Source organism: Bos javanicus, chromosome 1, assembly GCF_032452875.1.
Source record: "Bos javanicus breed banteng chromosome 1, ARS-OSU_banteng_1.0, whole genome shotgun sequence".
Classification (NCBI taxonomy): Eukaryota; Metazoa; Chordata; class Mammalia; order Artiodactyla; family Bovidae; genus Bos; species Bos javanicus.
The window spans coordinates 127289348-127302986 of NC_083868.1; the positions used below are offsets into that span (position 1 = coordinate 127289348).

Consider the following 13639-nt stretch of genomic DNA (forward strand, 5'->3'; position numbering starts at 1 on the left):
ATAACTCAAGGTCATGAAAATTATTCATAGCAAATAAAACATATATAACAATATCTAACAGTTAAATGCTATTTTCAGATTTTCATGTTTTGGACATACCATTAAATATACACCATCAAATAAAAAGTCTGTTTCCCAGTACTGATCTCTAATACTACCTCCAATAAATTATATAAACAGTATTCTACAGAAATAACTAACTTTGGAGAGCCGGGTCCCTTAAATCCTTTAACAAATCACATTAGTCATAAGAAAAACACTGGACTTTAATAAACTACATTTTAAAATAATCCTCAAACTTCCTTTTAGACCAATTATCAAAGTCTTTTCCATATCTTTTTTTGTTACAACTATTAAAGAGAAAAATAAGCACTTCAAAACTTTCGGTCTGCCTTCTGGTAAAGGCATATCAGGGAAATGAACACCTGACTGACTAGCGGTAAACAGACATTTTACATTTGTATAGCTATTAACAGCTTCTGAAATACTCTTAAAGGTATTTCACTTAATTCTCATAGTCATTTGAGTCAACATGGTAACTTTCATTCCCATTTTACAGAAATAAAATTCAAGGTCAGTAAAATAACCACATATGAAAATTAGGACCTACATTTTTACACTTCAAGTTTAAAACCCTTTCCATATCATCACATTGCCTCTCACCTGGATCATTTACCAAATTGTATAACTGGGATAAGAATAAAAGCTATTGTCAGATGTAAAGAAAAGAACATTAAAATGGGATAGAGTGAGCAAAGGAGAAGTTTCAATTATACTTTATACTTAAGAAGGGGTTTTAGCAAACAAATAATTTTTTGAGAATTTAATCAAACAGAATGCTTGAGAGGTTTTGAGGAAACAGAGACACGGGCACTTTATTTGCAAACATCTGTGGGTGTGCGTGCAGTACTTTTTTCTTGCCTTAAACTTCAGTTTGAGTCATAGTGGTAAATTATAACTTCTTTTAAGAGAGGAAGAATTCTGCTTGCAGTTATGCCCTTGGGAAACAATTTCACAATCCTTACCATATTTTATAAATAAACAGGGTTACCAGAAAAAAGAAAAAGGATTCCCTTTAGATAGAAATAACAATTTCGAAGAGCAGCTCACACTTTTCAGAAACAAATACAAAGTTAAGCTACACAGCCAAACATATTTCTTTACTCACGCACAGAATCTTTAAGATCTCTCATTTTGGCAAGAGGAAAGACCTCTTATTTAAAGCTAGAGCTTTGAAATGAGTAATGATATCCTTTCAAATAAAAAGAAAGGTGAACAACAGGAAACACGGTGGGTATGAAGGCTCTCCATGGTGGGCTTAGGCATGGTTTGAATGAATAACACTGGCCCAAATCTAGTTTATTCCACAATAAAGAGAGCATCTGGAAAAGGAAACGGCAATCCACTCCAGTGTTCTTGCCTGGAGAATCCCAGGGACAGGGGAGCCTGGTGGGCTTCTGTCTATGGGGTCACACAGAGTCGGACACGACCGTAGTGACTTAGTAGCAGCAAAGAGAACATCGTGATCAGAACAGATGAAATCACACACTTCTAAGGATTCTCCTCTGAGTTAATAAAACATATCTTTTTTGTTAAAACTTCTTCCTTATCTAAAAAAATTACTAATTTGCTACTGTGACTCAAACAAAAGAACTAAGGCAGGGAAACAAATGTCCTCCTAATATAATCCCCCCAAACACATACACATACATAAATTATTCTTGATTTCATGTGGTAAGGCATTTTCTTCCAGTTATATGTCACCCAGAGATGTATAATGCGTGGTCCCAGAATTTAAAATAAGTATGATAAGTTCTCTCTGTATGAACGAGTATAATCAGTTCATTTTTCATTCCTTTTCTTCCATTACTTATTCCTTAATATTTACCTGAACCTCTGAATTGGAATCAACAGGCTGTAGCGAAAACCAAGTTTCTTTGCCACTGTGGTTACACAAGTCTTCTTTTTTGATGGCTACTTTTCCTATAATAAATAAGTAAAACAATGAGGAAACATATTTTCTATAATCATCACCACCATTACATATTTTTTAAAAAAACATTTAAAAATAATTTTTATCTGCTGATATCAAATCCATTCTTATAAAGCAGTTTCTGTATTTTAAAGAATGAAAAGGTGCCTCATTTTCCTCTACCGCTTGGCTGACCCTTCTCTGTGCCATTTTGAATTAGGGGATTAGACCAAAACTCAGTTGTATTTATATACAATTGCACTTTTTAGTGGAAAAGGCAATGGCACCCCACTCCAGCACTCTTGCCTGGAAAATCCCATGGACGGAGGAGCCTGGTGGGCTGAAGTCCATGGGGTCGTGAAGAATCGGACACGACTGAGCGACTTCACTTTCACTTTCCTGCACTGGAGAAGGAAATGGCAACCCCCTCCAGTGTTCTTGCCTGGAGAATCCCAGGGACGGTGGGACGGTGGAGCCTGGTGGGCTGCCGTCTATGGGGTCACACAGAGTCGGACAAGACTGAAGCGACTTAGCAGCAGCAGCACTTTTTAGTACTTATTCAGATTCACTTTTTTACCCAGAGTACACTCAGTATAAAAAGCAATGTACAATGATTGTCCAATGACAGCGCAAACTAATCCTCCCAATTCTTTAACACTGTGAATAGACTACGTGTTTTGTCTAAACAGACATATCTGCACTTAATAAGAGTTTATAAGCTCCAATTAAGAGAACAGAAAATAACAATATCATATGGTCATTAATAATTTTGAAAACTGACTTGAAATTATGAGATTAAAATAATTTTACTGAAAATTTGGTTTTATCAAAACACTGTAAACACTGCTTATGTTGCTTCAATGCAGTTAAAAAAAAAAAATCAAAGCAGTTCCCTAAAGAGTTTCTATGTCTCAGAAACAGACACAGAGCAATGAACAAAGTAGTATGAGAGGAAGAAACAGAAATGTTCTTATTATAATGAAGTATTTGCCATGTTGGTTACAAAGCATTTCCTTCCTCAATTCAAGTTTTAAGAAGTAGACAGTTTTGCATATGACTGACAATTTATTCCAACATTCAACACAAAAACGTCAACAAAGGATATACGTTAAAGTAAAAAATAGCTCACTTTCTTTGATTTTACCAAATAAAAATTTTCATTTTAAGTGCCCAAATTATACTTCATATCCTTTCACTTTATGACCTAGCTTGGTCTTTCAGTTCAACATTTGAAAACTTACGGAAAACAGTAAAAAAAAAAAAAAAAGTTTTCTGTCAAGATATATCAATTTTAGTGTATCAAGTGAAAAGAAAAGACATAACAAGAAAGCAAACACAGAAAAACTGTCTTTAAAATTTTATTCTGGAATTAGATTAGTAGTAATGGTTGCACAACTCTATGAATATACTTAAAACCACGGAACTGCATGCTTTAAAAGGGTAAATTCTATGGCATGTATACAGCACATCAATAAAGCTATTAATTAAAAAGTAATCATATAGACCCTATTGGACAATTTCCGGGATTTTTAGTTTTATACATAATTTATGAATATGTATGTAAGTGTACATATGCATGCATGTACAATACATCCAAACATCACTAAAGCAAGCCCTCAACTTAAAAAAAGGCTTTTTAGGGGGCTCCCTGGTGGCTCAGCAGTAAAGAATCCATCTGCAATGCAGGAGACGCAGGAAGACACAGGTTTGATCCCTAGGTTGGGAAGAATCCCTGGAGGAGGGCACGGCAACCCACGCCCATTAAAAAAAAAAAAAAGTTTTTTGGGAAATGTACTGGTTTGATGGATTCATTTACTCATTCAACAAATAATCACAATGACACTATATTTTAAATGGTAAGCTGATTTTCAGAATTCTTCAACTAAAGGCTGCTGCTGCTGCTGCTGCTAAGTCGCTTCAGTTGTGTCTGACTCTGTGCAACGCCATAGATGGCAGCCCACCAGGCTCCCCTGCCCCTGGGATTCTCCAGGCAAGAACACTGGAGTGGGCTGCCATTTCCTTCTCCAACGCATGAAAGTGAAAAGTGAAAAGTGAAGTCGCTCAGTCGTGTCCAACTCTTTACAATCCCATGGACTGCAGCCCACCAGGCTCCTCTGTCCATGGGATTTTCTAGGCAAGAGTATTACTTAACCAATAATGCTTCTAAAAACTAGAGTAGAAATCTAAGAAATACCTGTTCTATTCATGACTCACAACACAGATCACTGGAAACACATCTTTGTTACAAGTGCCTAACCAAAAGTTAGTTCAAAGGTTAAAAAAAAAAAAAAGCCCAGAAGAGAGGACCCTCTTCTCTTACTTCATGTCTCATGTGTCCATGGTACCCAACGTCATAAAAGAATTGAATGGCTCATATCCCCTGGGAGAAAAACCCTTTTCTGACTAGCTGTATAAATAAGCCATTTGTTTTTAAGTTGAGAAAAACCTGCAATTTTATTGCCAGCTCTTACTCTTATCAAGTTCCTTTTAAGACATCAATTTGTAAAATGTGAAGATTTGGTTGCAAGAGACTAGTCAGTCCAAAGAAGCAGGGAAGAGCACAGGATCTCAAGAAGTCAAAGAAACTGACAAAGCACGACAGAAAAACAAAGAAAAATATTTGAAGTCATTAGGTATTAGCATACCAGCCAACACATTCAGCATTTCATTGGGCAATATAACACTTGAAAAAGAAATGTCATCAGCCTTAGGGAATCAAACAGGATAGAGAGGAGTTATGAAAGGAAGGAGGGAAGGTAAATAAATGAATGAATGAATGAGAAAGGTTGGAGGGTAAAGGAGAAGGGAACTCAGGGAAGGAAGAAAAGAGCAGGGAAGGGAGGAACAAGTTTCTGAAATACAAGTAAGACCCAAAAAATCGTTCCTCATTCTTGTTGTGAGCTATCCTTAAACAGGTTATATGGCAGCTATTAAATACAAAATGTAAGCAGCCTGATTATAGTGGAATGAGCACGGAACTGAAAAGAAAAGCCAAAATTTATTGAATATCTACCAGGGAGTAAACATTCTTACACATTTTGTTTAATCTTCATAACAATCTTGAGGGTAGATGGTGTATTACAGATGAGGAAAGCTGAATGATACTAAAAACCCGCACACGAATGAGTGCTAGAGCCCGATTTCAAAACCAAGGCACTCCTGTTCAGGTTTCTTCCAACGACACTAATTCTCAGCCGACTGTCAATTCTGTTACTTATTAGCTGTGTAATCTTGGGTGATTTAAACTCTATATCTCATTTACCTCCTCTGTAACAACTTTCAGTTCCAATGATCTTAAAAACTTATTCTGTGCATCCTCATGGTCTCCAACAGCATTTTAATGTTTACTATTTTAAACAAAGGTAACTCATTATTTCACTAGCTATGAGATCAGCAACATCAAAAATAAACAAATAACTCCCAATGCTTCACACAAGGTATGTCTGGAAACCATGTTTCTTGACACAACTTTGGGAACTGGGCTCTTTTGAAAATAACTTTTATCCAGTCCTATTCTCTTTCTGACAGCAAATTTATGTCTTTGGCAAACACTGTTTATTTAAGGAAGTATATGGTAAAATCATGTATAAATCATGGAGTAGTCATTTCAACAGTTGCCTAAACTGGGAAATATCTCTTAGGAATAGAACTTTTGATTAAACATTTGCTTGGCTCTAAAACTCAAAAAAATAAAAATAATTAACCAGTCAACACAGGAACCAAATACAAAACACATTATTTAAAGGTACTATTTCATTTCCCCACTATACTGACAAACTCATACACAGAAAAAGTTTAGACCACATATACACACATTTATATACCAGATGCTGTATCAGTTTCTTAAAATCAGACAAGGAGAGGAAATACAAAAAGAAATGAAGGAACTGTGGACACAGAAACCATCCTTGTTGGTCTCTAAGTAAAAAAATATATAAATATTCTTAGCTTTCCAGTACCACTTCTAGGCAGCATTTTCTTACCATCTGTAAAAACTCTGTTCTACTAGGGCCCCGTTTTTAGATACAACATATTCTTAGAAATTTCATCCTGATACAGATCACCAACTGGCAACATCCTGATGGCCTTGTTCCTACTTGATTACTAGTAGAAATGATGAAACGGTAGATAAATGTAGGGATAAGTGTGACTGCCTATACAAGATGAAAAAGAACCAGAGGACTAAACAGATTCTGGCAGCATCAATAACAGCAACTCAGTCAATGGCAACACTTAGGAACCTTAGTGTACAGGGTTTAGATGATTCCTTTTGGTTTCTGTGGCAGACTAGTATATTAGTAATGGCTTTCAAAAAATCATACTTCCCTGTCTATGCCACTGTGTCGTCTCCTCCAGCACTGACTCTGAGTTTGGCTATGCCACTTACTTTTGCCAATGGATACCAGCAAATGTAAATGCAAGTAGTCTTAATAAACATCTGCAGTAGGACTTGCCCTCAACATTATGTGGAGGGGGAGCACATGGCCAGCACCAGCCATCAGACACATGGATCAGATCACTCAGCCCAGTCAATTTCCCAAGTAACTGCATATTAGTGACTCCAGGGAAGACCAGCAGAAGAACCACCCACTGAGCTTGGCCCAAACTGATGACCTGCAGGACCATGAGCAAATACAGGATTGCTAAATTAAGCCACTAAGTATTAGGGTGATTTGTTATGTAGCAATAGATAACTGATACAGTTCCTATGCAAACAGACACAGAAGTGTAGCCTTAAGCTATTTAAACAGTAGGTTTGACCTAAGAGCTAAGTAAGTGCCAGCAGAAATGACAATTCTAATGTTGAAAAACACATTAGCTGTCTTAAACCCAACCTCATTTTATAGGTGAACAAGGCTATGAAGGTACAGTGACTTGCTTAAGGTCACAAAGCCAGTGAGTGATAGAGTCATAAATGGAATTCAGGTCTCTGATATCCTAGTGAAATTCTCTTACAACATTCTGAATCAAGAGGTAAGAAATACAAGTTAACCAGTCTACCATGGTTCAATTGTTGGAGCCTAGATCCCTCTGAAAACTAAAATAATTAGAAAATATACATTAGAAGGTAAAATGTATATGTTTAATATTACTAGGATCCTTACTGGAAATGGAATTTTTTGTTAACAAAAAGTTTTTCTCTTCTTTTCTCCCTTTTTAAGGGAAGAAGACACTATATCATAGGACAACACATCACACAATGAAAGACTTTCAAAGCCTTACTTTTACAATTTCCTATATTTTTCTAACATGGTTCCTCGGTCTCAAGTTTTCAATTAATCTATAATCAGTTTTCATCCTAACTGTTCTGGCATATAAAGGTTTCTAATACAAAAAATTATGCCTCATATTAATAACAGTTATCACTTCCAGGAAGGGGACGGCTGGGGGGGGTCAGTGACCAAAATTAATTGTCTGTAATATTATAACTAAAAATTTTCTTTTACAAAAAGAAAAATATTCTTTTTTTTTTTTAAAGGAATAACAACTTATTCGGAAAGGCGGCAAACTGAGAAGATGGCAGACTAGTATCTCAAAATAACATCTAATCAGGGTTTAGATGCCAGTTTCTTTTTTTTAATTAAATAGAGCACAGGCGTCTCAGTGCACTGGCTTCTGTTGTGGAGCTGGAGCACAGGCTTTAGAGTCTGTGGGCTCAGCAGCTGAGGCACACGTGCTTAGCTGCTCTGAGGCACGTGGGATCTCCCAGGACCAGGGATGGAACCCATGTCCCCTGCTATGGCAGGCAGGTTCTCAAGTACTGGACCACCAGAAAAGTTCTCCATGTATTATCAAACAATTAAAAATAAAAAACAAACAAGTTCTTAAAGCTATCCAACCAGTACACGTTTTTAGATCTTCTTAAGTTTAAAAGATGGTTCTCTCAATTCTAGCTCAAATTTAATTCCCAGAAAATGCTATGGTACTATTTAGCCTACAACTGGGCAAAGACTTGTAAAATAAGTGAAAATATCAAGATTACCTTCCAATTTTAAAGGCTACATATGTACTTTACTTTAATAAAAGAAAAAACAAAAATTTCTACATTTAGTAAAGATTTTTTTTTTTTTTACAGTTCCTACAACAAGTTATGACCTTCTGATACCACTCCATGAAGGACTGATTTTTACTCTAAAAATTAAAAAACAAAACAAGCAATGTTTGGAAATAATTATAAACCTCAACTAAAGGCCTTTTCAACAAATACTATATGATGACTATGAGTAAATAGATGATGAAAATTACAAAACATTTTCTTAAAAAGTCAGAGTAGTCAATTAAAGATACACACTCTCTCGTGTTGCTAATAATCACCAAAAGCCTCTATCAAATCTTGTTTTCCCATTAAGAGATCTCCTTGCTTTCCCTCCTCTCTCTCTTCCAATCTTCCTGATACACTTCATCAATCTTCACTAAGGCCTCATTTCCCCTGTTAAGCCTCCAGAAGTGCTCCTAGGGCAATTTCATTCATTCCAACAGAGGCTTCAAGTTTCACATAATGCTAATGATTCTCAATATCACATCTCCAAACATCAAATTCAGATCTTTTCTGTGAGCTTCAGGTCTGTGTTTCCAACAATCAACAAACATGTCCACCAAGATGCTCCCCAGGTAATGCAAGTTTAACCTGTTTGTAACCAAAGTCATCCTCTCCCTTTCTCATCCTGAATGCTCTTTATCTCAGTTAATGACAGCAATTAAAACAAGCTTATTTTTAACTCTTTCCTTTCTTATATCCCCCCTTTATCTCCTCAGTCCCTAAATCCCATGTGAAGCTATTCCTGTGAAGGACATTCCCTCATCTGCATTTCCACTGCCACTGCCCTATTCATCTCATCTGATAACAGCCTCCTTGATGGCCTCCTTGCCTCTTATCTCTCTCTATTCTAAAACATAAACCATACATGATATATTTAAACCAGATTGTTCATACTTTAAAAATATGTGTATATATAGTTATATATATGTATACACATTTTAAATATGTTATCTATGGACACTGAGTTTATTATTGTTCAGACCATAGGAAGTTGTTAAAATACACAAGTATATTCATATATACAGTTATACATAATTTTTAAAAGGTTCCCGATTCTTAAAAGGTTAAATTGTCTACAGAGTGAAGTCCAAATTCCTTAGCAAGGCTTTAAGTGTCCATCACAACTTGCTCCAATTTACATTCCCAGATTCACCTTCTACCAACCTTGGCCTAAGTAATTTACATATATCAGCAGATACACCACAAATACGACTCACCTTTTCTTCTGTGCTTCTGCTAATCCCTATTATCTTGAAACTTCTTTCTTTTCCTACCTAGGTAGTCTCTGTTAATTCTTCACCAAACAAAATTAACTCTTCTTTCCTCTACGCTCCCAACTACTTTGTTCCTACCTCCAGCACTGCTAGGTCACTTCAGTCGTGTCCGACTCTGCGCAACCCCATAGACGGCAGCCCACCAGGCTCCCCCATCCCTGGGATTCTCCAGGCAAGAACAATGGAATGGGGTACCATTTCCTTCTCCAATGCATGAAAGTGAAAAGTGAAAGTGAAGTCGCTCAGTCCTGTCTGACCCTCAGCGACCCCATAGACTGCAGCCTTCCAGGCTCCTCCGTCCATGAGATTCTCCAGGCAAGAGTACTGGAGTGGGGTGCCATTGCCTTCTCTGACCTCCAGCACAGACCCTATTAAATATATTAGTATTAATCAGCCAGATAACCTGGGAGCAACTTGAAATTTATTCACCTTAATATTCCCACCTTTTGTACACCACATAGACAAGTGTTTAAGGATGTAGCCTTGGGATGATCCATAATTAAGGGTTTGCTGGACAGAGAAAAGTCTACATATAAGTAAAGCAGAAGTCAGAAGGAAGATAATTAGGAAAATACAATAATATTAAACTGCCTTTTCCTTGGCTTTCAACAAGTTGAATAAGCAATCCGAAGAGTTTAATGTGACACAGAGGCAGATGAGGACTGAAAACTATGAAATGCCTTCTGCGACAGAAGAAAAGTATTTGATATGCATATAGTTGACAAAAGTTAATGGATTTATCAAATATGGAGGCAGAAGAATAAATAAAATTCCACCCAAAAGAAAAATAAGCAAAAGAACTAATTCACAGAAGAAAAATGTAAAAGACCAATAAACATATAAAAATTCCTCAAATTCACTAGTAATCAGAAAATACAGGTTTAAAAAAATCAAATATTACTTTCACTGATCAAGTCAGAAAAAAATTTTTCAGTAATATCCAAGAACAACAAATTTTCAATGATAATTTCCAAGGTACAGTGAAATGATTATGCCCATGTCATGTTTGAAGGAATGTGAATTAAGTGAAAGAGGAAAAAACAGCTGAATAAACAATACAGTATAATAATATAAATGCATGAAGTAAAGAATGAGAAGACACAAAGCATTAACCGTAGCTATTCTTAGGCAGAATCATTACCAGTCCCTTAAAACATGTAATAATTTTAGAATTAAGAGAAAATATTACTGTTTTTAAAAAGGTATTTTTAAATGACTTTGGTAAACTTCAAAAATGAAGTCAGATTACAGTGAATTAGAAAGAAATAAGTAGTAAGCAGAAAGATATAAATCACTTGTTCAGGAGTTCAACAGTAAAAGCAGAAGCAAATTAGATGGTAGTCAAGAGGTCAAAGTTAAATAAAGCTTAATCATTTAAACTGCAGGTGATGAGTATATTTGAAACTGGAAAGGAGAGATGGAGATGATGAAACTCAGGACACTAAAAACGGAGACTAATGCATGTAAGTGAAAGACCTCTATCTGTTATTCAAAGACAGTGGTGCAAAAGCCATAAATGTGACACATATGTGGTCAGTTAGCTTTGTCCAAGTTGATGCTCACAGATCATACCTCAGGAAATTATTTAAGAAACAGAGTTACTGGTCACCAATACAGCCAGAGAGAAAACATGTGATCAGATTAAAGTGAATTATTACTTCTATTAGAAAAACTTCAAAAACAGCTGTTCTTTGGTAGGGATCAAATACTGTAATCTTTGTATAAAAACATTCTTTGAATCATTCAACGATTCTTGTACTGATCATTCACCAAATTTAAGGCACTCTGGGAGTGACAGTCTCTGCCTTCATAAATATATATATTCAACTAGAACATCTAGACATTAAACAACAAACTGATGAACAAATATAATGAATACTACAGAAAAGGGGCCCATCAGGCACTACAGAAATATATGGCACCATGACTAGAGGGGAAAATGGTCATGTCAATTCCCTGACAAAGTGTCGCCCAAGTTGAGCATACAAATTAAAAATCAGATCCGCAAATGAACATGAAGTCTAGAGGGAAGGATTAGAAGTTTGAGAGTATATTATTCTGTTGTTTTCAATACTTTATACTTAGAAAAAGAATGAATATAAACACCAATGTTGTGATTAAAAGATAATTATGAATGGTACATACCTATACGAAGGTCTCTTTGTAAAACATTCTTATCATAAACATAGAAAGACAAATACTGGAAAGTTCTTGGAATCTCAAAATAAAATTCTTCACTGAAAAACGGGCTAGAGAGAAAAGAGGGAAAGCTCATTAAATTTAAACTCGACAGTGTCCTCGTATTTTATTTTCAATAAAATAAAATTACAGATTAAACCATAAAGAAAAACATCAAGAATTCCAAAATAATTCTCTATACTAAGTTTCAATTAAGCCTGTACAAACTAAGCTGAATTTCTGAAAGGACCTTGACTGCCAGGTTGGGCTCGGAAGATTTTCTGGAGTCCTATGGACAGAAGATCCAGTAACTGCCTGAGGTCATGCTCACCTTAAAGTGGACACAGTTGAGAGCTGAGGACAGTGTCATTCACACCATTATCTCAAAAATATGTAAATCACAATAATATATAATACCTAAAATGAATATGGTTATGTAAAATGTTATTTAAAACATATTTTTAAAAACTGAATTAGGTTATTTTTAATCAGCTTTATTGAGGTACAAATCATATAACATGTAACTTAAAGTACAGAGGTTACTGACTTGTGATAAATTTACAAACCTGTGTAGCATCCATCCCAATCAAAATATAGGAACATTCTAACTCCCCACAAAGTTTCCTGTTGTTTCTCTGCAGTTACTCCATCATACGTGCCACAGGCAACCAGTGATCTGACTTCCGTCATTAAAGATCTATTGTAAGATTTCCTATAAATGGAATCAAATAATATGTACACTTGCATCCAGCTTCTTTCACTCAGTTTAATACCTATGAGATTTTTTTCCATTTTGCTGCGTATATCTTTAGTTCATTTCTTCTAATTGTTGGGACAATAAAATATTGAATTGTTGAATACTGACTGTTGAATATTCCACAGTCTATTCTCCTAGTGATGTTATCTGAGTTGTTTCCAGTTCAGGCTATCAAAAATACAGCGGCTATGAACATTTTTATAAAACTCTTGAATGCTTTCAGTTCTTTTGGTGAGGTAACTAAAAATAGAATTGCTGAGTTAAAAGGTAGGTGAGTTTTTAATTTATGAGAAACTGTCAGACTGTTTCCGATGTGGCTATACTATTTTACACTCCTACCAGCAATGTGTGACAGCTCCAGCTGTTCCACATCATTGTCAACTTTTGCTACGGGAAGTTTTTTTAAATTAGCTACTCTACAACATTATAACTCAACTATACATCAGTTAAAAGTGATTTTGAAAAAAACTAGCTATTCCAGTGAATGACATGATAAATGCTTACACCTGTGTAATCTCTACCCTAATCAAGATAAAGAACACTTCCATCTCCCTAGAAAGTTCCCATGTGTACTCATTCCCTCCATACTGTCACGGGAACCAGTGATCTGATTTCTATCATGACACATTATGTTCAAGACTGTATGGAGACAAAAATATACAAACTATATTTCCCTTATGAATAAGGATGTTGAATATCTTTTCATGTGCTTGTTGCCCATTTGTATATCTTATTTTAGGAACTGTTGGAGTCTCCACCACAGGTTTTAAAAGGTTTGTCTGTTTTCTCATCAGGTTTTTTTGTTTTTTGTTTTAATAAATTCTGGACACAAGTCTTTTGTCAGAACATTTCTAGCAGGTGTGGCCTGCCATTTCATTTTCTTGACAGTATCTGTTAAAGGGCAGAAGGCTCTGATTTTGACAAAATCCAATTTATTATTTCTCCTCTTTTATGACTGATGCTTTTGGCACCTAAGTAAAGAAATCTTTGCCTTCCCCCAAATTGCTAAGATTTTCTCCTACGAAACAGCTTTTCTAAGTTCACTGTAAGAATGCTATTTTGATATTTAAATTCTCCTACTAAGACATGAATCTCTGAAACACTAGTCAACATCCTTTATCAAGAGTACCTCTTTCCTGGTAATGTTTAAAGAATTAAAAAGATATTTTTAAAATGTCACCATAACTTACAATCTCTTCAGGATGTCACAACTTAAAAAGAAGATGAAATGCAAACTAAATGTCTCTTGTGCTGTGCTGTGCTTAGTCGCTCAGTCGTGTCCGACTCTTTGCCACCCCGTGGACTGTAGCCCTCCAGGCTCCTCTGTCCGTAGGGATTCTCCAGATAAGAATACTGGAGTGGGTTGCCATGCCCTCCCCCAGGGGATCTTCCCAACCCATGAATCAAACTGGATTCTC

General features: G+C 35.8%; 1 protein-coding gene across 9 annotated transcripts in view; it reads right to left on the reverse strand.

Annotated features, from left to right (window-relative positions):
* RASA2 (RAS p21 protein activator 2) overlaps positions 1-13639 on the reverse strand; it is a 126479-nt gene that overhangs the window by 82998 nt on the left and 29842 nt on the right. For 8 of the 9 annotated variants that reach the window (XM_061419903.1, XM_061419897.1, XM_061419917.1 and 5 more), the window contains 2 exons: positions 11432-11535; positions 1889-1983 (listed from right to left, as the gene is read on the reverse strand). In XM_061419903.1, the coding sequence (XP_061275887.1) occupies positions 1889-1983; positions 11432-11535 (199 nt within the window). Of the gene's footprint in view, positions 1-1888; positions 1984-11431; positions 11536-12030; positions 12177-13639 lie in introns of all 9 variants that reach the window. The other variant, XM_061419962.1, reaches the window with a different exon arrangement.